At 46.2% G+C, this 24128-nt stretch overlaps 1 protein-coding gene across 1 annotated transcript in view; it reads left to right on the top strand.

Annotated features, from left to right (window-relative positions):
- The first annotated feature begins 1610 nt into the window (after positions 1 to 1610).
- POLR3B (RNA polymerase III subunit B) overlaps positions 1611 to 24128 on the top strand; it is a 103270-nt gene continuing 80752 nt past the window's right edge. Inside the window, exons 1-9 of the mRNA XM_004589579.3 lie at positions 1611 to 1855; positions 6402 to 6434; positions 7497 to 7553; positions 7759 to 7823; positions 10107 to 10182; positions 11445 to 11545; positions 13892 to 13983; positions 14428 to 14545; positions 15384 to 15492. Coding sequence (XP_004589636.1) covers positions 1784 to 1855; positions 6402 to 6434; positions 7497 to 7553; positions 7759 to 7823; positions 10107 to 10182; positions 11445 to 11545; positions 13892 to 13983; positions 14428 to 14545; positions 15384 to 15492 — 723 coding nt within the window. The 5' untranslated portion in view covers positions 1611 to 1783. The remainder of the gene's footprint in view (positions 1856 to 6401; positions 6435 to 7496; positions 7554 to 7758; positions 7824 to 10106; positions 10183 to 11444; positions 11546 to 13891; positions 13984 to 14427; positions 14546 to 15383; positions 15493 to 24128) is intronic.

Genomic DNA, 24128 nt, shown 5'->3' with positions numbered 1-24128 from the left:
GGCAACAGAAGGCTCATGCTTGCTGCTGTTCACCTGGCAATCCTTTCTGCCTTATATGCACACTCCGGGTCAAAGCCATGACTTTTGTTTGCTTTATCCTCTAAGGAGCTGGAGTTTTGGGAGCAAAAGCCCAGGAACAGTCTTGGGATTTCTGTTCGCTGCTATCACATTGTCTCCTGAGCTCTTCAGGCCAATGCCTGCTGTCGTTAGAGAACCACCTTGAACATGGGAGAAAGAGGGTGCTGGGCACAAAGGCCTCCCCACCCGAGCCCACCCTGCATCCCCCTGCCGTCTCTCGGTTGCTTCCCCAGCCCCTCCCCTACTAGTTCTAAACAGGTGGTTCTCCAGGAACTCACAAGGACACTAGCCACTCGTGTGCCTTGTCTACATCAGCTGCAAGAACTTCCAGGGCAGGAACTCATTTTCTATTTCTTTTTTTAAGATTTATTTTTCTTGGAAAGTCAGATTTACAGAGAGGAGAGACAGAGAAAAAGATCTTCCGTCTCTTGGTTCACGCCCCAGGTGGCCACAAAGGCTGGAGTTACGCTGACCTAAAGCCAAGAGCCAGGAGTTTCTTCCGGGTCTCCCATACACGTGCGGGGTCCCCAGGCTTAGGGAAGCGGAGCAGCTGGGACACTAACTGGCGCCTGTAGAGGATTCCAGTGCATGCAAGACAAAGGATGTTAGCCACTAGGCTACCGCGTCAGGCCCTAATTTCCTATTCTTAGCGAAATTGATACATGGAAATTCTTTCGGAAATGAGACGATTGGTTTGGGCGGAGTTTTAGGGAGGCCCTCAAGGGCGCATGTGTTGGAAGTTTGATACATACTACTTGGCTTTTGGGAGGTCATGGGGCCCCGAGTAGGTGGTCAGTGACCAGGAGCACGGGGCTTGACTCCTCCCTACTCTGGGGCTTCTGGCCTTGTCATGGGGCCTCCTTCTCTCCCACTGGGGTCCTGCCGTGATGCGGGGGGACGTGTAGGGCAGTCAAAGTGCCACACCCTGAGACCTGCGTGTCTAGGAGCTAAACAAGCTAAGATCCGATGCAAAGGCTCTGCGCTGCTGCGGGAAGATGGGAAAGGACTATGTCTACCAAGCTTCATGCAGCTCCTCACACTGGTGACTTTGTATCTATTAAGCAATTAATGGTATCTTGTTTCTTCCCACTGATTTGCACAGCTCACTCTAAAGAGATCAGTCCTTGTGTTTCTTAAAAAGAAAAAAAAGAAAGAAAAAACTCTGAAAACCTGATTACAAAATTTTGACGTTTTCAAGGGATCGTAAAAGCATGTTTAGAATTCTACTGACACACCCTTTGGGACTTCCGGGTAACTGCTTCTACTGTGTCCACATTACAAAATATTTCATTTTCACTCTAAGATCTTAATAACGAAACATTTAATGCATATAGGGCTTACTTATATGCATTTTTTTGAAACCACGTGGCTTAATCGGGTGCTGCAGCGTTATTTGCTGGTGCTTCCAGACCATTAACACCGTATTCATTCCGGTCCTCGCAAAACTCCTGGAATTTTTCGGGCAGTACCTCGGAGCCACACCAGGGGGCGCGCGGAGTAACCAGTTTCAGCCTCGACCACATCCGGGTTCCCTTTCAGGTTAGGGCCAGGAGCGGGCGGAACCTTTCTGTCGCGCTTCTGTCAACACGCGCGGCGGGGACGCTTTAGGCCTGCGCGGTGTTCCGCCGGCGCGCAGCTGCGGTTCGGAGCGCGACGGAGGGCCGGCGTGACGCATCTGCCTGCTTGTGACTCCGTCGGGAGCAGTATGGACGAGCTCGCGGAGGAGTACGGAAACCTGAGCCCCGAGGAGCTGGCCGCGCCGATCCCGGATGTCAAGGTGCGTGTCGGGCGTGCGAGGTGCGGAAGGGACGCGTCCCGCAGGGGGCGTTCCCCGAAGAGTCTGGCTGCCGTGGGGGCGGACCGCGGCCGGTGCGCATGCTCAGGGCGCCTGCGCATGCTCAGAGCTCCGCGTGCGGGCCGCGGCCATGGCGGCGCTGGGGGTGGCGGGTGCGGCCTTCTCCTCGTTGGAACCTTCTAGTACCGGCCCCCGTACCCACGCTGAGAGCTGCTCAGCATTCTTGTAAGCCCACAGTTCCAACACCCCGAGTAGCAACTCAGACGTTGGCCTGTGTGGCTTCTGGGGACGAGCCCCACGGCTTGCCTGCAGCTCAGGTGAGCCGCCCGGTGAAGTGCAGCTGTTGACAATTTCCTGAGAATGCACCATTTAAAAAAAATTACGCATTTGAATGGCACAGAGACACATCTCAGAACCGGTGGTTCGCTCCCCTGTTGGATTATTAGCATGTTGTCGCTAGGCTTAAGGAGTCTTAAGCAGTTCATGAGATTCAGCCTGTGAGTGCGTGCAGTGCCTGCTGCCCACGGGCAGTGCTGGATTTTAACCCCGCTGAGATCAAAAGCCAGCGTTTCCTGCGGACTTAGAGGTTCCCCATCGCGTGTCTTGTTACTGAACACATTTTTGATCAGCAAGGTTAGCGAGTTCAGTGTTAGAAGGCTGCGTCACGGTCCATGTGAAGTTTAGGACTTCTGTCAGGCTGGACTCCAGTTCCCATGTTTGATTGGTGACCAGACCCCTTCTCCAGAGAGCAGAACAGACACACAGCCCTGCTGGCCTGCACATTGCTGTAACGGGTAAAGCCATTGCCAGTAACACCAACCAGTGTCCTGTACTGGTTCTGCTTCGAGACACAGCTGCTCCACTGCCAATCCAGCTTCCTGCTAATGGACCCGGGAGAGCAGAGGATGGCCTAAGCCCTTGCGCCCCTGCTTCCCACGTGGGAGACCTGGAAGAAGCTCCTGGTCATGCTGGACTCTGCATGTAATTATAAGCCGATAACCACACGTGTGGACTATTAATATCTTCATGCTTTTATAGACTTGAGGAGAAGGGAGGAGGGTTTGAGGAATTTACATATACATCATGGGAGTTCCTGTAAGCCTGTCTATAGAACTTGTCCATTGTTTCCACACTATTCCCTGGAGGTATCTCTGTGAACTAGGCCTGCCGATCCAATCAGTTGTCTTCCTGCTTGAGGAACGAGACAACAGATGAAAATTCCGATGTAACATATATAATGAAATGCACAATTATAAAATAAGACATTCCGATGCACTTTTTTTTAAAGATTTTATTATTATTGGAAAGCTGGATATACAGAGAGGAGGAGAGACAGAGAGGAAGATCTTCCATCCGATGGTTCACTCCCCAAGTGAGCCGCAACGGGCCGGTACGCGCCGATCCGATGCCAGGAACCTGGAACCTCTTCCGGGTCTCCCACGCGGGTGCAGGGTCCCAAGGCTTTGGGCCGTCCTCGACTGCTTTCCCAGGCCACAAGCAGGGAGCTGGATGGGAAGTGGAGCTGCCGGAATTAGAACCGGCGCCCATATGGGATCCCGGCGCGTTCAAGGCGAGGCCACGCCGCCGGGCCCAATGCACTGGTTTTGATACTTACGTTTCTCTGAATAATGTTACCTGACGTGTGCCATAGAGCATTTCCATCATCCTAGACATTTCCCTTACTGGTGACCCTCAGTCTGGCTTCCACAAGCAGCTTGGGGAGGGGGAATATTTCCCGCCAGAAGGCCCCGGAGACCACCGAGGGGGACAGCCTGATGGAGATGTCTGTCGATTGTAAAGGGAGTACAGCTTACATAGGCCAGGAAAAGGGGAAGGCAGAAAGGCGTCCCGACAGTTCCCCTACCCAACAATGACATTGTAAGTGGCTAGAAGTCACTTGAGACCCTCCAGTCATGTCACAGGTCAGGCTCCCCAGGCACAGGTCATGGGGAGGTAAGCCCTGAGTTACGCCCACCAGGGAGCAGGCTGATTTCCAGGGGCAGTCTTCCATACAACCATCTTTATGATTTCTATGATCACGGATAGTTTTGCCTGAGTCCCATTTTGAGACTGTTTTGTGCTTTTTTTTTTTTTTTTTTAAGATTTACTTATTTTTATTGGAAAATCAGATATACAGTGAAGAGGAGAAACAGAGAGGAAGATCTTTTGTCCGCTGGTTCACTCCCCAAGTGACCGCAATGGCTGAAACTGAGCTGATCTGCAGCCAGGAACTTCTTCCAGGTCTCCCACACGGGTGCAGGGTCCCAAGGCTTTGGGCCAGACCTCAAGCAGGGAGTTGGATGGGAAATGGAGCCACTGGGATTAGAACCGGCGCCCATATGGGATCCTGGTGTGTACAAGGCAAGAACTTTAGCTGCCGGGTTACTGTGCTGGGCCCTGGTTCTTGCTTTTTAATTTCCTGTTTTTTTCACTGTCCAGGTTGTCTGATGCCCTCCCACTCAGTCTCCTGCAGTCTGCCTTCTGTTCCTCTCATATCGTTATTAGTGCCCTGGGTCTTGCTGCATGGAGTTTCTGTCACTACGTAGGTGATCTCACCTGTCAGGTGACTTTAGTTGCCATTTGTTTGCCAAACCCTCTCTTACATGGATCTAAAGGCTGCTTAGTTCCAAGGTCCAGACCTGTTTGTTGCCTGCAACTCCTAGGAGCTCCCGACAGCGAAACCTGCTGTGCCCCCCATGTTCCCATCTCCACCATGGGTGACTCTTTCCCTCCAATTGCTCATGGCAAAAACCTTGGAGTTGACTTTGATAACCCTTTCGGCATCTGTCTGATCTATTATCAGATCCTGTTGACTCTAACCTCAGCTTGTGTGTCCTAGCTCACACCTTCTTTCCCCTTGCACTGTTTTGTTTTGTTTTCAGTATTTACTTGTTTGAATGGCAGGCTTACAGCAGGAGAGGAAGGGAGAGAAGGAGGGGCAATGGCCAGGGCTAGACTGGTCTACCCTAGTGTGTCCAGGATCAAGAATTTCAGTGAATTACTGCGTGATTTCCCTGCTGCTCCCCTGGCCTGTCCGCAGCCCAGCAGCCGGAGGGACCCTGTACACAGTGTGTTAGCTGCTCTGGTCACCTGTGCTCAGGACCTTTGCTGCTTCCCAGGTCACTTGGAGTGAAAGAGCTTTTGTTAGAGGGCACGAGGGGCTGTCGTGGAGGCCATTTGCAGCCTCAGGAGGTGTAGAAAGCACCAGGAACTCGTCAGTGCAGCAGGTGGGCAACATCACGCGCCTCGTCCTTGGCCCAGAGGTGAGCTCTGAGTAGATGCTGGTTGAGATTTTGGGGAGGGGGTGCTGGGTGACTTCCCATAGGGCCAGAGACCTGCTTCTCCTTCAGGCTCTGTGAGTCCTAACTTTCCCTTTCTCCTACTGGAAAACCCCAATTACTCAACAAGTGCCAGGGCAATGAAATAAAGTAGGAAAAGTACTTGGAATCTGGAATTATGAAAAAGAGATTGAATTCTATTTATGAAACATTGTGAGTCTGTGTGTGTGTATGAGTGGCTTCAGAAAATGAGCAGAAAATGCATATTACAGGGCCCAGCACAGTAGCTCAGCAGCTCACCTTGCATGCTTTGGGATCCCATGTGGGCACTGGTTCTAATCCCAGCAGCCCTGCTTCCCATCTAGCTCCTTAGTTGTGGTCTGGGAAAGCAGTCAAGAATCGCCCACCTTGGGACCCCGCACCTGTGTTGGAGATCTGGAAGAGACCTCTGAAGAGGCTTCGGATCAGCTCAGCTCTGGCCGTTGTGGCTGCTTGGGGAGTGAATCAATGGACGGAAGATCTTCCTCTCTGTCTCTCCTCTTCTCTCCTCTGACTTTATAATAAAAATAAATCTTTAAAAAATGCATACTGCAAAAACATGGATTTGAGAACATTTTGTAATACAGTATGTTTCATGTATTCATTTGGAAGGCAGAGAGACAGACACATACAAACACACCTGCAGACAGACACCTCTGCCATCTGTTGGTTCACCTCCCAAAGGCTCAACAGCTGGTGCTGGGCCAGGCCAAAGCCAGCTGGCAGGAACTCATTTCCGGTATCCCGTGTGGGTGGCAGAACCCGCATGCCAACTCCTGCTGCTTCCAAAGATAGGTGTGCCCTGGTGGAAGCTGGCATTGGAAGCAGTGTCCGGACTGCGCTGCGGCTCTGGGAGTGAGCTGTAGGTTACCCAGTCATCGTCAGCCCCAGTGCCGTACGCCCACCCTGTGCCCACCCCAATATTTGTCTTCTCATTCCATTTCTCATGGGCTTTTAGAAGCCCCTTAGTACAAATGTACTCATATATATGTACACATAAATCATTTCCATAAATGCAGTTACAACTTAAAAATTGTTCCTCGATTTTTGTTTTGCTCACTCTGATAACGTCATTTTAGTACCTCAGCATAACTTCTTTTTAATTAATTACTCAGAAAACAACCTTTCCAATTCCTGTGGCAAAGGAAGTTCTTATTTGCTATTTTATGATTACTGGCCCAGGGTTCTGATATTCTTGTTTTGATTCGCAGGAAAAATGGAGGCTGCTTCCAGCATTTTTAAAGGTAACTGTTTCACCATTATTCGTAATTGGATACTTTTCAGATGAGAAAAGTAAAGAAATAACCTTTTTGTAAGATTAAAATTTTATCACCAAATACCTTTGCTTGTTCTTTTACTTTATACAATTGTGTGTTTTGGTAGATTTTGTAAATTTACAGAAGCAGAGGGCACAATGTCTGCCTACGAGGTACTGCTTGGGAGAGTGGTGGTCTGATGTTAGAAGTGTTAGAAGTGGTTATTAGCATGGCATGTGACTGTTGGCAGGAGACTGATGCCACCGGGGTCAGGGAGGGCCGCCCAGCTGAGGGGTTACCTAAGCCGGAAGGGAAAATCCGGAAAGTATGGTCAGTCAGCATGTTCTCCGTGAGGAACAGCAGCAAGTCCAGGTGGTGGGAGGCTTCACTTCAGTTTGTAAGAACTTACGCTAAAATGTAGTGGATACCGTAGTGAGAGGTCCTTGACACTTGCTAAGAGGCTGTAATTTATAAGTAAGATAAGAAGTGTTGGAAATGATGTGGAGAGTTGGAAATCTCATGCTGTACTGGCTGGAAAGAAAAAGTGGTTGCAGCAGCTTTGGAAAACAGCCTAGCTGCTAACCATATGGACTGGCAGTTGTACCCAAGGGAAGCGAAAACACGAATCTATGTAAAAGCTTTTGTACAGCAGTCCTGGCAACCTTAGTCATGTTAGGCAAAAGGTAGAAGCAGCACGGATGGCCTTCCGCTGACGGGCGAATGAATGTGGTGTATCCACACAGTGGAAGACCGAGATGGGAGATGATCAAGTGCTGACCCAGGCCTCCACATGGATGGGTCGAAAGCATTGTGCTAGGTGATTAGAAGGAGACTTCCGTTCCCTGAGTTTCATCCTGCTTTTGATTTCCAGGGCAGTTATTTCAGCTTTATTAGTAGAAATTCTTGTTTGGTTTTTTTTCACCACTAACTGAAATTTGCGAATCTTTTCTCCAGCTTTAGTTTTCAGGAGAGCGTGGAGGGTCAGGTATGGTTGGAGGTTGATACATAATCTGCTATTTTGTTGCTCATCTGTGCTGTTGTGCCCTTCAGGTGAAAGGCCTTGTGAAGCAGCACATAGATTCCTTCAACTACTTCATTAACGTGGAGGTAAGCGCCCGGCTCAGGACTGGCCAGGACCGGCTAGGACTGGCCAGGACCGGCTCGGACTGGCCAGGACTGGCTAGGACCGGCTCAGGACTGGCTAGGACTGGCTAGGACCGGCTAGGACTGGCCAGGACCGGCTAGGACTGGCTGCCAGGCTGGAGCTCCTTGGGAGCTGGCCGCCTCCCTCATGTTGCACTTTCCCCTGCAGATAAAGAAGATCATGAAGGCCAATGAAAAGGTCACGAGCGATGCCGACCCCATGTGGTACTTAAAGTAAGGAGTCCGTTCCTCTCCTTTTGCTGTTCTGATTATGCCTTACGGTTTTCAGAGTGAGTGTAGCTGCTGTTCCGTAATCATTCTTTAATCTGTCTAGTAAGGTCATTTTAAAAATGCCCCAAATTTTAATTTGTGTAAGCTTTTTTTTAAGATTTATTTATTTTTATTGGAAAGGCGAATATACAGAGAGGAGGAGAGACAGAGGGGAAGATCTTCCATCCGATGGTTCACTCTCCAAGTGGCTGCAATGGCCAAAGCTGAACCAATCTGAAGCCAGGAGCCAGGAACTTCTTCCAGATCTCCCACGCAGGTGCAGGGTCCCAAGGCTTTGAGCCGTGCTCCACTGCTTTCTCAGGCCACAAGCAGGGAGCTGGGAGGGAAGTGGAGCAGCTGGGATATAAACTGGTGCCCAGATGGGATCCCAGCGCATGTAAGACAAGGAGTTTAGCCACTAGGTTACCATGCTGGGCCCAATTTGTGTAAATTTTAAAACTTTTAAAATTTTTATTTAAAAGGCAGAAAGAAACAGATCTTTCCATCTTCTGGTTGAATCCCCAAGGGCTGGGCCAGGCTGAAGCCAAGAGCCGAGGCCTTGGTCTGGGAGAATGTAACCACCTTCTGATGCTTCTCAGGGCACACAGTAACAGGAAGCAGAAGCAGAGCCAGGACTCGAACCCAGGCCCTCTGATACGAGATATGGCGTTTTAACGGCTGTGCGGCATCTTAGCTGCTACTTAGCATCTTCACCTCTCTAGGATTTTACAGAGAGAGGAGAGATAGAGAGATGGAGAGAGAAGGTGTTCCATCTGCTGGTTCACTCTCAAATTGACCACACTGGTAAGAGCTGAGTGGATCTTAAGCTGGGAGCCAGGAGCCTCCTCTAGGCTTCCCACATGAGTACAGGGTCCCAAGCACTGGGGCTGTCCTCCTCTGTTTTCTTAGGCCATAAGCATAGAGCAGGATTAGAAGTGGAGCAGCAAGGATATGAACCAGCACCCATATGGGATGCTAGTACTACATGGCTGAGGATTAGCTTGCTATGCCACCACACCCATCCCTCAGATTTAATTTGTAATTGGTGAACTAAGTAAGACAGCTAGAGTTATGACTCAAGTTATCAAAACTATTAGATTGTAGTATTTTGAGCCTGGCTTGATAGCCTGGTGACTAAATCCTTGCTTTACATGTGTCAGGATCCCATATGGGTGCCAGTTTGTATCCCAGCCTTTCCACTTTCCATCTAGCTCCCTTCCTGTGGCCTGGTTAGGCAGTCGAGGATGGGCCAAAGCCTTGGGACCCTGCACCCATGTGGGAGATCTGGAAGAAGCTCTTGGCTCTTGGCTTCGGATCAGCTCAGTTCTGGCCATTGTGGCTGCTTGGGGTGTGACCCAGCAGATGGAAGATCTTTCTCTTTATTTCTCTTTCTCTCTATAAATCTGACTTTCCAATAAAAATAAATTAATCATTTTTAAAATTTAAAAAATAAAAGAAGATTTTAATACTTTGAACTAATTTGTATTGTAAAAAAAATTTTAAGTTCATAAAAATAGTGAATAGTTAGCAAAAAGAGTTTCCAAATATCCTTCACCCTGCTTCTGCTGCTGTTAGGTCTTAGAGAACCATAGAGTGATCCAGCTGAGGTAAGTCAGCACTGCTACAATGCTGTCAACCTATCTTTGAGCTTAGTTGCTGACACCCTTTTTCTAGTCCGGGAATCAGGTCAGGACCCCGTGGCCTCTTTAGTTTTCTTTGTCTCCTCAGCTGTCATCTCCTGTAACAGGTCCTTGGTCTGTCTTGACTCTGATACTTTGGAGCCATCTGGTCAGGCGCTGTGAAGTCCTTCCACTTGGTTTTGTGTGATAGTTGCTCAGGACTCGACTGGGTTAGGCCTTTTGGCAGGAATACCAAGGACATGATGCTCTGTGCCACTGTCACTCGTCTGAAGGCGTACTGATGCCAGAGTGATTTTGACTGGCAGTTTTAACTTTGCTCACTTAATGAATGAGGTGTTTTCTGCCAGATTTCTCCACTGTGGCGTGACTGTTTTCCCTTTCGTAATTAATAAGCATCTTAAGGAGAAATCCCAGCTCAGGCAAGGAAAGGCCTTTAGCCATTAGGATACTGGGTCGGGCCCTTTGCCTTTTTCATAGTTACAATTTTTTACTTTTTTGTCATTCTCATATGTAGCATTTGTCAAAGCTAATCCATGTGTCCGGGGGATGTGGCTTATTTGTGTGTCTTTGTGTGTATGTGATGCCAATGGACTGTTTTGCTTTTCAGGTATCTTAATATCTATGTCGGGCTGCCTGATGTTGAAGAGAGTTTCAATGTAACCAGGCCAGTGTCCCCTCATGAGGTAATTACCAACCTCAGTTTAATTGAACTTGTTTGCTTTGCCTCAAAGAATATTCCCTTAATACATCTTAAAAGATCTTCAAAGATTACTGAAACGTAGGTCAGAAGAAACCTCTTCCGAGACAAAGAAAACCAGAGTACATAAGCACTGTGTCCTGTGCCATGCCTTTATATAGTTGTATAGCTGTGTCCTATACATGTATTGTTTCTAAACATGTAAACCATTTGTTTGAAATTAAGATCTTCTGTCTGCTGGGACAGGGAGGTTTAAGGGAAGGGGAAATCTTCCAGGCACTGCTTGTTTGCTGGAGCCGTAACAACCTGGACTAGGTCAGGTGGAAACCCGGAGCCCGGGACTCTGTGGTTCTCCCACATAGGTGCTGCCCTCTGGGCTGTGTGTGTGTTAGCACGAGGCTGCGTCACAAGGAGAGTTTGGGCTTGAACCCAGGAACTCCTGGCATACGGACGTAATAAGCAACAGCTTTTTTTTTTTCTTTTTAAGATTTATATATTCATCTATTTATTTATTTATGTAGAAGAGTTCCAGAGAGTGAGGTCTTCCATCCACTGATTGACTCCCTAGATTCCTGCAATTGCCGGAGCTGGGCCAGGCTGGAACCAGCTGCTTGCCCTGGAGCTCCCGTGTGGATGCAGGCGCCCAAGCACCTGAGTCATCTGCTGCTTTCCATCTTGTGTCAGCAAGGAGCTGGGTTGGAGGTGGAAGAGCCAGGACTGAAATTAGCACCTAAGTGGGACGCTGTGCTGCACATGCGGCTTAACTTGCTGTGACAGTCCCATGAAGCAGCATCTTAGCTTCTCCTATAGCTGAGCGGTTGCCGTGCCCCAGCCCTTCCTGGCACTGTGCCTCACGTGGTGTGTGCACAGCCATTCCGGGGGAATGAACCAGCATGTGGAAAATCTCTCTCTCTGTAATGCTATCTTTCAAATAAAGAATTCTTTTTGAAAAAAAAAAAGAAGAAGATGATCAAGGAGCAGGTTATGATGACATCAGATCAGTGAGGAGTCAATATCAGATTGATTGTCTCATGCTTGTGGTGGTGGGGCCAGGAATGCTGTGACAGTGTCTGCTGCATCCATGCATGGCATTATCCCATTGTGGGCGAGGTGGCCTAGGAACTCCCAGAGCCCCAAGGATCAAAAGGTAGGACAGCTCCAAGTCAGCTGATGGCATATAGAGTGTCTACGTACTGGGACCCTCTGTGTCCCAAGAGGAGCAGCAGTAACTGTGTCATTCTGTTCCAGTGCCGTCTCAGGGACATGACGTACTCTGCCCCCATCACAGTGGATATTGAATACACCCGAGGCAGTCAGAGGGTCATCCGCAATGCTTTACCCATTGGCAGGTAAGAAATGCTCTACCTGTTGAAACCATATAGCCTTGATGAAGGTCAAGAGTTCTACTTGTCTCATTTCTTCATCTGCAACACAAGAGTGATGGCACCCATTTCCTGCAACTATTTTTAGGGTCGAATGGGTCTGCACATGGAAATTGCCTAACACAGCATCCAGCACGTCTTTGTGGTTGTTTTTATTAATATGAATATTTTCAATGAAGTTGAGGAAAGTACTTTCCCTTTAATGACTCCGAGCTTTCGGGGACACTTGGGGGAGGGCTGTTTCTCTGATTCCTCCTGGACTGATCTTGGCAGAGCCTGTTGGTATTTGAGTCTTCTTGGGAGTGTAAGTATTTCCCACACAGCAGTTTTGAAGGGAGAGGTTACTCGTTTGCCCAGAACAAGTTTGGAAATGATAAACTGTGTCAGCTCAGTTTTAGGGTCTGTTTTTTGTAGTCAGAAAAATGCATGGACTTTTCTGTAGAAATGGATAAAACCCAAGTGTGAGTTTAATGAAGGTGATGGAATTTAAGCTTAGTTCACATGATTCCTGTTTATCTTGTTTTCTCCCCTTAAAAGTGCTAAAAGTTTAATCAATATCCTTTTGTTCAACAAATAGTGCCCCAATCACCCTATCTCAGGTGTGCTTACAGCTAGAGATGTGCAGCCCTAGAGCTCCTGGCAGCTTCAGTCACGGCTGCTGGGGAAGGCAGGTGCAGGTGACTATAGCACCGTGTCGCAGCTGCTACAATAGGGACGATCAGAGTGCTACAGGAACATAAAACTTTCACAGAGCCTTCCGAACTTTCCCCAAGGGAAGGACCTTTGATGTTGTCTTCCTCCTCATTTCTCCTCATCCAGTTACCATAATTCATAGGGATATTTGTATATTGATTTTGGTTTTCCCAGGACTAAATTATCAGGGTTAGGAACATCTTTCTTTCTTGTATATATATAGCCTGTTGACATCCAGTTAAATATTAAACAGTTACTAAATTATGAGTCAGATCTAATATTATGAAAGAAAAGCAGGGAAGACTAGGGTTATAGAAAAAGAATAGTAAGATGTAGAGTCTAAATCCTGGGTTACAGACTGGCCATCTGACGAATGTTTGCTAAATTAGCTGCGTTGTGCCAGGGACTGTGGTAGGTGATTTCATTTGCTAGCCCTGCATTCATAGAAGTGACATCTGCTAATTAGTGCTTAGGTGTGCCTGGCACTGTCTACATTACAGATGCTATCTCATTTAATTAAATTTTGAGTTAGGAAGATTATAGTTGAAGCCAAATAATATTGCGTCCTGCCAACAAATCAAGCAGAACCTCAAAACATTTTGTAACAAAACAGTAGCCTCCCTCTCTTCCCCTCTCTTCCCAATTCCTTTCCCACTTAGGAAATGTTTCTCTTATTTCTTCTGGTGGGTTTTACAGCCATGACTTTGATACTCTGGGTTTTTGCCTTTATTTCTTGACATACTCACCTTCAGACACTCTGCTTCCTGCTGATGTGCATCCTGGGAGACAGCACGTGATAGGTCAAATACGTGGGATAGGTCAAATACGTGGGTGCCTGGGAGCCCCAGATTAAGTTCCAGGCTCCTGGCTTCCACCTGTTGTAGGCTGGGGAGGAATTAACCAGCAGGTAGAAGATTTCTCTTTGTCCTTGTCTCTGCTTTTCCACGAAACAAAAATGATTAGCCAGTTAAATCTTTTCACCAGTAAGGCACTCAACAGCCCATGAGATATTTATTAAAAATGTCAAGTAAATCCTCTTATTTTTGTATCATAGTGTCAAATAGCAGTAAAACAAACAAACATGTTAAGATCCTTGATCTACTGCTATGTTTCACTGTAAAAATTTACCTTTGTTAAAATTTGCTTCTGTTCAAATTTGTTGAGACCGCACGTAAAAGTATCCTAATATTACTTTGGCTGGTATTTTCTAATTACTGTATAATATTTTGGGAATGCAAATTTCATTTGAATGTCAACTACAGTTAAGCATGTGCCGTTTGTTTTTCTTACTCAGGTTTTGTAATTTGATGGAATGTTTTTATCACAATTTAATAAATGTTTGCTTTATTTAATTTAAAAAAATGATTTTTTATGAAGCCCATTGAAACTAATTAAAGCAGACACTTGGGTTTTTCTCTGCACCGGGGGTCAGTGTACCCAAGGAAATAGCTCTCGCTCTCCTTGTCTTTTTCCATGCAATTGCCTTCCCGTCTCCTCTGCCATGGGGGCAGAAATCCAGATCCGTCCGTGATATGTGCGTAGCATATTTCATCCTCCTTGAGATTTTTGCCAATAATAAGCTGGGCATGATATGTATTTTTTTTATTGCTTTTTAAACAGAATGCCCATCATGCTACGTAGTTCAAACTGCGTTCTTACTGGGAAAACACCAGCGGAATTTGCCAAACTGAACGAATGTCCTTTAGATCCAGGTATGTGAGACACCGTAGAGCTGCCTCCTTGCTTTTGCTTTGCTGTTGCTATTACTTTGACATTTTCCCCTCAAAAACTGGCAACTTCTGCCTTATAATGAATTTCTTGTATGAAGCTTTGCTAACAAAGTGCCCAGAAAGTTGTCTCCAACTTTATTCTATTAGCTTATACTTCTAGAAGGTAAAATATTTTCTCTTTCATTTAAGTTATGGTATTGGATACATCAAACAGATGCATCCTCCTTCCTCAAGAAGGTTATCATCTTGCAGCTCATATGTGCTGTTGTGAACTCATAAAGCAGTTCTGGCAACCCTTTCAAATGGAGTGATGGCCACCGCCAGGAGGCGGGCGGGGATGGTTTTGAATCCAGCAGGCACTGCATGTTTTCAATCACACTGCTTGGTGAACAGGTGCTGACCTTTTTTCTTGTTTTCTTTGGGCAGGTGGCTACTTCATTGTGAAAGGAGTAGAAAAAGTGATTCTTATCCAAGAGCAGCTGTCTAAGAACAGGATCATTGTGGAGGCTGATAGAAAAGGGACCGTCGGAGCCTCAGTTACCAGGTACGCAGCACAGTGGCGCTTTTCCTAAGAAAGGCTGGCGGCTCCACTGTTAGCCAGGGGCTCGCTCTTCATAGGCAGCTATATTAACAGTGTAATTTTAAAATACATGTGTTTTCACCCAATTGTCAGTCTGTAAACTGTGATTATTGATTTTCAAATTTCAATGATGAAAGAATGAGATGTTATTTGAAAGATTATCAGTTGTATTGATTTTTTTTATTAGAGCATTAAAGGGACTTACATAAAAGAAAAAATTTATGTAAAGTCACTGTTAGTTTTTTATGTTCCCTTTCAGTGTTTAACCATTGATAAGTGTATTTCCAGATCCGTATAGTCAGCCTATTAAACATTTAAGTGCAATTTAATGACCTAGAACATGAGCTTAACCATCTGCTTATTAGTTTCCTAAACTAGTTTCTTTCACAGTGTACTAGTTTTCTACACTGGCATCCCTTATATAATTTCTGTTATTTCCTTTCTCTGGTTTATTGTCATCTCAGTTTGAATTTTGGAGGTTACTGCACTCTGGGAAGAGAAAGATTTGTGGCATGGGTAAGACGAACCTCTTGTCTGACAACCTGTAGGGAACTCATGCGCTAGGCCTCTGTGTTGTCCTGTGTGATGGAGAGGCAGTTGGCAGTGATGTCCTTTGATCTGGCATGCAGCAGTCAAGGGAGTATCGCAGGGCCAGGGAGCGACTGTGCATTTTGAAAAGCTATTTCCTACAAAGGACCGTTTGTATCAGTTGAACCTTATTGATTAGTGATCCTTGCTGTCGGCTGGTAGTAGCTTGAAGCCAAGTGAGGATGCAGTTTCACCAGCGTGTGTTTGCTTGTAGCTCGACCCATGAGAAAAAAAGCAGAACCAACATGGTTGTGAAGCAAGGACGGTTCTATCTGAGGCACAATACTTTGTCAGAAGATATACCCATTGCCATCATGTTTAAGGTAAGTGTGCAGCTGTCTCTGGACGTCACGTTCTTTAGTTTGTTTTCATATGTAATTATTAATGTGGAGGGTAAGGAACTTCGGGAAGAGAAAGTTTTGTGACATAGGTAAGAATATCCAGTCATGTGCTGTGTTTTAAATTGAAAGCTAAGATCAGAAATTTCAGCAAGTGTTAACCAATCTGGAAAGAGGTGCATCTAAAAAATTGCAAGAGTACAAAAGGCTCTGTTGTGATTTTTAAGCGCTCCCACCACCTAGTACCTAACGTAGTTCTCCTCCGTGAAGATACTGTTGCCAGTTTCTGAGCATCTTGCAGCAGATCATTCTGCTTATCCAAGCACACGAGTATATACTAGTTTTGGTTTTGTGTTTTTATTTGTGACATATATTACATAGTGTAATACTGATTGATTTTCTTTTGTTGCAACTTATACCTTAGAGATGCTGTCATATTGGCATATGTATTCTTATTCGGTGTTTCTTTGCAGTGTTCCCACTTGTGAATATTCTGTAATTTGGCAAGTCCACAGTCAGTGCACATCTGCAAGTCTCGCTGTCGTAAAGTTGCTGTAATGCTCTGTTACACACGGGCAATGGCAGCTGTAGACTGAGTTCCAGCATAGGAATTTTGTAGGACAAAGAATGTGGACCAAGTTTCTTTTCTTTTTTTATAGACTTCTAGGTTCCAATGAGCTCTGCAGAAATACAAATTTCTAATCTATAATTTTTTTCTTAAGTTTTTTGCTTGTGGATTGTTGTGAATCTTTGGCATAGAACCCACGAGACATTTCCCATAGAATGTTAAACAGTAATCTCACATGGTTGCATAGTGATCCACTTAACCTATTCTGAGATGTAGATGTTGTGTACTGTCTACAGTTAAATTGTAGTGTTAATCATTAAACAGAAAGATAGGTGATATTCCATGATGCAGTTAATCCTCAGTGTTTGCGGTTGCTGTATTTGTTAATTGATCTACCCCCTAGAATTTACTTACAACCCCAGATCAATACTCATGGTGCATTCATGGCTGTTCATGGATATGTGTGTGCGCAGAGCGAAGAGCAGTGAGTCTCCCCAAGGTGCATGTTCCAAGCTAAGATGAGACAGGGTGCAACAAGGTGGCCCCTCTGCCTCCTTGAGTTCATTCAATGCTGAGGTTTTTTTATTCTTGTGGTCTTTGTAGGTGCTTTTCCTGTGTGAGATGGTCCTTGCATATCTTGTTGGAAATGTGTTCAGGCTCCTAAGCATGAGCGGCTTCCAAAGGAAATATGGGTGTTACATGTGCTTTGTTCCAACATGAGTTGTAGTGAGGTTGGCTTGTAACTTCAGTATTAATTCCTCAATAACATGTTTTTCTTTTTGTAAGTTTATTTATTGGGGATGGTAGCATGACCCAGTAGGTTAAACTTCCACGTATAGTGCTGGCATCACATATGGGCACCGGTTTGAATTCTGACTGCTCCGGTTCCAATCCAGCTCCCTCTTTATGGTCTGGAAAAGCAGCAGAGGATGGCCCAAGATCTTGTGTCCCTCCTACATGGAAGAACTGGAGGAAACTCCTGGCTCCTGGTTTCACATTGGCTCAGCTCTGACTTTTGTGGCCATTTGGGGGGTGACCCAGTAAATGGAAGATCTTTCTCTCCTCTCTGTAATTATGCCTTTTAAATAGAAATAAGTAAGTCTTTTTAAAAAATTATTTATTTATTTATTTGAAAGGCAGAGTTACAGAGAGATCTGTACTCTGATTCTTTCCCCAAATGGCTGCAACTTATTTATTTGAGAGGTAGGCTTAGAGAGCAGTTGTCTATTCACTAATTCTTGACCCAGATAACCATAGTGCCTAAAGCTGGGTTGGTCCAAAGCCAGGAACCTAGAGCTTTTTCCAGGTCCCTCACATGGGTGCAGGGGCCCAAGCCTTTAGTCCATTCTCTTGCTTTTCCCAGGCCATTTGCAGGGAGCTGGATTGGAAGTAGAGCAAGCTAGGACTTGAACTGGCACCCATATGGAATGCTGGCATGGCAGGCAGCTGCTTAACTTAACATGCCGCAGCCTCAGCCATAATAGGTGTCTTTTTTTAAAAATGCGTATTTATTTTTACCTCCTTGAAAGGCAGAATGATACATCAATACAGTGAGGGAGAGAGCAGGAGAGACAGAGCTCCCAATTGCTGATTCATTTCTCCAGATGCCTCCATAGCCAGGGCTTTATAGAACGTGATTTACCTATATATATGGATATAAAGTGGATCTTGATGACTAGTAAAATTAAAAGAAAGAGCTAAAATTACTTTTTAAGACTTATTTATTTGAAAAGAAACATTTGGGGAGTGAGGTAGAAAGAAATATGTTCCATCTGACGGTTCACTCTCCATATGACCACAATGGGCAGGCTGAAGTTAGGAGCCTGGCAGATCACCCGAGTCTCCGACATGGGCACAGAGTCTCAAGCCCTTGTCTCGTCTGCCGCTGCTTTTCCAGGGGCATTAGCAGAGAGAGGTGTCAGAAGTACAGTAGGTGGGACTTGAATCAACGTTCGTATGAGATACCAGTACTGCAAGCGCTGGCCCCAAAGAGCCGAAATACTTAATGAGAGCCTGGGTATTTCTGATCATTTTAGAGATCAGTGACATTTATTCATCATTTCACTTCAGAATTAAATTTTTATGATGCTAACATCATGTTTTGACTGACAATAGGAGGAAACAGTGAAGTATCCTTTGAGGCAGGATTAATTTCGTTTGTTAAGTAGGAAAATGATTGGTCATTCTGGCTGATGGTGAAAACACCAGCATCCCGTGGTAGAGAGCCTGGACTTGACTCCCGGTTCTGGCTGCCAATTCCAGCTGATGCCGATCCTGGGAGGCCGCAGGTGTTGGCTTATTAAATAGGTGGCTCCCCGTCACCTGTGCGCCATAAACTTGGGTTGAGGTCTTGGCTTCCCTCTTTGGCCCTGCCCAATCCTGGCTATTTTGCTGTTTTACTGTTAAAGCTGAACCAGATTGTAGAGCAGAAGACATAGGGAGAAAGTTGGGCTGCCTCATGTTGGGCTGGCGGCTGGAATTCCAGAATGTACCCTGATCGAGAGGTATTGAGCAAATGTTGACAAGTCAGATTCTGTTTAGCGGAAATATTCTTTTTCAGAAGTCCAGTATGTGAAAGAGGTTGTAGTTTACTTTTTAAAATTTATCTTTATTTTTAAAAAAGATTATGTATTTTTTATCGGAAAGTCAGATATACAGAGAGGAGAGATAGAGAGAAGAAGATCTTCCATCCACTGATTCACTCCCCAAGTGGCCGCACTGTCCAGAGCTGAGCCAACCCGAAGCCAGGAGCCAGGAGCTCTTCCAGGTCTCCCAAGTGGGTACAGGGTCCCAAGGCTTTGGGCTGTCCTCAACTGCTTTCCCAGGCCAGAAGCAGGGAGCTGGATGGGAAGTGGGCCTGCCGGGGTTAGAACTGGCGCCCATATGGGATCCCAGTGTGCTAAGGCAAGGACTTTACGCTAGGCTACTGTGCCAGGCCAAGTTTATTTACGTTTAGTATACCTCAGTGTGCTTTTTTTGTAGTACTATAATGGGATGAAGTATGGAGGTACTTATTTTCTTTTTTTTTTTTTTTTTTTTTTATAATCTATTTTATTGTGTTGTTGTTGACGATCTTTACATAGTTAATTACAGTTAAAGAAAGAAAAAGAAAGAAAAAAAAAGGGTTCAGGGGGATAGGGAAGTGGGCAATACTATTATGTCCATATTGTTTCCATCTTGTATCTGAGGTAAAGGAGGATATTGAGGGAGAAGCCCCACCCAGTTTCCCACCCACCCCGAGTCCCGGATGTGGGGCATGCTCTGAGATATGTGCTTGAGTGGTGTTAATAGTTCTCCAGTTATGAATCGCTGCCAATTTCGCTCAATGAGGTCGTCCACTGATTGATATGGTCCATCATAAAGTCTCCGTTTGCCCCATTTTTCGCTGCCAACATGTAGCTGAGATGAATGATTGATCTGCTCTGTCTTTTGTCTTTTCTTGATTAGAGTTCTGAGTCCAGCAGTTCGATTGGGGAGATCTCCAAAGAAACTTTGAGGTATTCCCAGACTAGTTTCTTGTATGTTCTAGCAAGCACAGGGCCCGGCACAGTCCATCACCACGATCAGCTGGTGGTTGCAATTGCTGGGTTGGTTCTGTTTTCAGTCCAGAGTTGCACTGGAACCAATGGGTGCTGCAGTCCAGTCTGGTTCTGCCCTGCACGTACTCGGCCCTCACACAAACCAGTGGGAGCTGCAGCCTAGTTGGGGCGACCCACAATAACCCCCACCAGGCCCGCCCCCTACCCTGGTTTGCCAGTATGTGTAGCAGAAGACCAGTCTGTCCCCCATCCCATTTGGCTCTGGCACTTGTCAATGGGTATTAAAGCTTAGTTCTATCTAACCAACTCAACCATCCAGCCCTCATGGGTGTTGTTGAGTGCCTCTCTATCTAGCCATCCCAGCCCCTGTCCTAGTTTTCATGCCCTCCCACGGGACTAGTGACCCAAGAAGGGGGAACCCACTTTTTCCCTCCCAGGTCTCTCTGTCCCGGTTTATGCACTCTTTAGGTGGTTCTGTGATTTGACTTGACAGAATTAGTCCCCAGTGCCAGCTTCTGCGGCTATGCCCAAACATCCCTCACCCACTCTAATTTATGCTTGCACCAGCAGGAATAATCAGCCCAGCCTGGCTTTTCCCTGATCTAGTCCACATGCAGCGCACAGGTGTTGTAGCCTTGCATAGTCTAGTCTGTCTCTATCCCAGCCCACGCTCTCCTTCCGGTGGGAGTAGCTGTCCGGCGAGGGAACCAGCCCCTTAATCCCCCCGCCAGTTCTGCCCCTCCCTTCCTTCCTGGATCTCATGTGTGCTGGTTGGGTGCTGCATTCATATCCAGTACAGGCAACCATGCCCTGGCATTCCATAATGTGTACTGGTTTTGTCGCGACCAAACCCGGCTCATCCCACACTCTGATCTGGTGTTCGGATTTGCCAGTGGGTGATATGGACTGATTCAGCCTGGTCTGCTCCTGACTCATGCTGAATGTGTGCCAGTGGGAAACTTCCCATGGCCTATTCTGGACTGTTTCCTATCATGCTTCTTGCGCTTACCTGCAGGAACTGTGTCCTGCCAGAGGAGTTGCCCAGGCTCCTCCATCAGAACCCCTCCCAATGGCAGGTTTTGCGCATGCCAGGGGGTCCTTGAGCCAACCCAACTCAGTTCACGTCCTGTCCTAGCAGGGACAGTGGTTTTTCCTGGCTGGCTTTCACCCCATTCTGGTTCTTGTTGTTGGATGTTTCAGCCCGGCCATGGCTCGTCCATACCCACATACAGCTCACGCATGGCTCAGTAGGAGGTTGAGACCCAGCCTAGTCAGTCCCACATCTACCCCCTGGTTCTCCATGACACCAGATGGTGTTGGGGTCTGAACTGGCCTGGTGCATCCAATCCCAGCCCACACTAGTGCCTCGGGTGACTGCAACTGTTTCCTAGATAGAACGCAGCTCCAATTCTAGCACATACGCCCCTTGGTGGGAACCTCAACCTAGTTAGGGTGTCCCGTTACCTCCCCGATTGGGCTTGTTCATAGCTGTAAATCATGCACCTGCCCGTGGTTGTTCTGAGGACCAGTAGGTGCAAGAGCCTAGCTCGGTATGACCTGTGTTCCATGCTGGTTTCCAGTTTTGCTTGTAAACAAAGGTTTGCTCAGACATGCCCAGTACATTACGTTCCATTACCAATTTACACATTTTGGAGCTACTATGCCCTGCTTGTCCGACCCCCGGAGGTACTTATTTTCTTTTCAAAATGCCCGTGATAATTATAAGCACAATAGTACCATTTTGTCAGCTGGTCCAGAAAGAATTCCTAAATACATATACTTTCTGTTTCCTTTCTTTGATATTTGTATTTGTTAAGCCCAGAGTTGATTTTGTTTTTTCTTGTAGGGATACCAGGGTACCCCCAGCTCACTGTCTTAGTAATGAAAAAAAGCGAGTGGTGCCTTAATGCTGTGGAATTAACATGTCCAGCAGAGGGCAGCATGCTCCTGTGTATCCAGAGGCATTAGGCAGCTTTACACACACAGTTAAAGACGTATAGTATGGAAGTGGCAAACCAGTTACAATGTGTATCAGCTTCTGTAACTCATGTAGAAAACGCATAGCTAGATCGTTTCATGCATTGAAATCAGAAAGTTTGTTCTCTAACAGATTCATTTGTTTGAAAGACAAAAAGACAGAAAGGACTTCATCTGCTGGTTCATGGCCCATTCGGCCATGGCAGCCATTGGCTGGTCAGGCCAAAGCCGGAAGCCTTGTATACATCTTGAAAGCCCCTGAAAATCAGTACTTTGTAGATCTATGTAGATCTATGCTTTTATATATTTACTAGTTTTTCTAACTTACCGATGAATTGTGAGTAGCTTCCCCTGTCTGAATATGAATGTGTATAGTTAGTCTCAGTGAGTTAGTGAGTTCTGTAGCAGCTGCTGACTGCCCTGCATCTAAACGTGTTTGTGTCCAGTGCTAGGTTTTTGTTCTGTGTGAATTCTATTTGGGAAGTAGGAATGTAATGTGGGACATACTTGCCAGGGTTTTTCCTGACTCACATCCATGTACAGTCTCACCAGTAGTACATAAAAATGAAAACAAATTGAACTATGTATTCCAGTCAGAATACATTTCACCCACTTTAGGGGTGTTCTTGTAAGCCAAGGGAGCTTGTCCGATCTCCTAGACTTTTCCATCTGGCAGGCAGCCTAGAGAACTGAATGTCTTACAGTCACACTCACCTGGGTTGCATCCAGGCTTCTCCATGTATCAGCCACGTGACCCTGGGAGAACTCTGGTTGAGGGTGGGATGCCTTGGACGGTTCATCCGTGAAGTGTGGAGAGGAAATGAGATCCTGAGCTTTTTGAAAAGCTGGGTACCTGGAAGGAGGATGCCCTTTTGCTTTCCCTAGTTGTCCTTGCCTGCCCCATGCCAGAAGATAGAGAAAATGAACTGGAATACCAGAGGAGGCGCTTGCTTCTCTTTTTGTGTTGTGTGGCCCTAACATAGACCTTGACAGTCATTAGCACTTGATGGTTGTTGATTGTAATGAACAATTGGCTGAAAGTGACAAAAGCAGCAGGATCCCCAGGTTCCCTGCTGAGTCTGAATATGATACAGACAAGCCTCTAAGACATAGATCAGCCTTATTTATGGACTTGAATCACTACAAAGGTTCTTCTGGCCCATGAATCTTCCTGCTTTGCTGCTGTGTTCCCAAGCCTGCAGCGGTTGCCCATGGTGGTGTCTGGGCTGAAGGCTGTTGCAGAACAGGGGATCAGATGTAAAGGGTGCCAAGTACTGTTTCATGGAAGCAGCCTGTCTACATGGAAGTTTTCAGTCTTCACAGAGAAGCAGTTGGCAGGGCTGTAGGGGATCATCCCAGCACGTTCACTGCCGCCTGGGGCTGCCCTCATGATAGTAGGCTGGCTTGCGTCTCTGTGGAGGAAAAGTTAGGGATTCACAGATCTGGATGTTTTCACAAGGTACCTTCTTTCTCACCTTCAAATGATCCATTTCAAAAGAGGTAAGCACTTCAGTAAGCCTGTGGCGGGGAGGGCATTTGGCATGGTGGGTAGAGAGACTAGTTAAGATGCCTGTGTCCCCTGTTAGTGTATGCCTGGGTCCCTGACTCCGGCTTCCTTGTCAAGCAGACCTGGGGCCATGTCACTCACACAGGAGGCCTGGACTGAGTTCCTGGTGTCTGATGTTGTCCGCTCAGGCATTAGTGGAGTGAACCAGTGACTGTGTACGTGTTGAATAAACAAACGTTTGTAGAAAATACAACTAAAAGATACATAGATTTTGGTACAAAAGCGTGAACTCCAGACACATGGGGTATTTTCAGAAGTTAATGAGAAATTCTGTGTGTATGTGTGTGTGTGTGTTTTAAAGATTTATTTTATTGGAAAGGCAAATCAGATTTACTGAGAGGAGAGACAGAGAGAAAGATCTTCCATCTGCTGGTTCACTCCACAAGTGGCTGCAAGGGCCAGAGCCGAGCTGATCTGAAGGCAGGAGCCTGGAGCTGCTTCCAGGTTCACACATGGGTGCAGGGTCCCAAGGCTTTGGTACATTTTCTACTGCTTTCCTCAGCCACAAGCAGGGAGCTGGAAGGGAAATGGAGCAGCCAGGATATGAACCAATGCCCATATTGGATCCCAGCACTTACAAGGTGACGGTTTACCCGTTGTGCCATCTCACTGGAGGATTTACCCTTTGAGCCATCTCGTTGGGCTACATGAGAAATTTTTAATATGAAGTAACTGTGTTTGGATTTAAACACTTTTTTGCAACAAAATTTAATCTATAAATGCAGTTTGTTCACAGGCACCTTAAAGTGCCATTGTATTACCATTAGTGTGTGTGCTATTCTCCTCTGCTCATTGCTGTTCTTTTAAAAAAATCACTCTTTGCGGATATCCTAGAAGACATTGTACCGCTTTGAGGAACACCTTTTTATTTTTGTTCAGTGTTATTATCGATTACTCACACTGTGGGTGACTTTCTGCCGAAACATATTCTCTCATTTTTCTTAAGGTTATTTTATAGGACTAACTTTTG

The sequence above is a fragment of the Ochotona princeps genome, chromosome 15 (assembly GCF_030435755.1).
Source record: "Ochotona princeps isolate mOchPri1 chromosome 15, mOchPri1.hap1, whole genome shotgun sequence".
NCBI classification, from domain to species: domain Eukaryota; kingdom Metazoa; phylum Chordata; class Mammalia; order Lagomorpha; family Ochotonidae; genus Ochotona; species Ochotona princeps.
The sequence above is the reverse complement of the archived record's forward strand: the minus strand, read 5'-3'. Positions and strand labels throughout refer to the sequence as shown.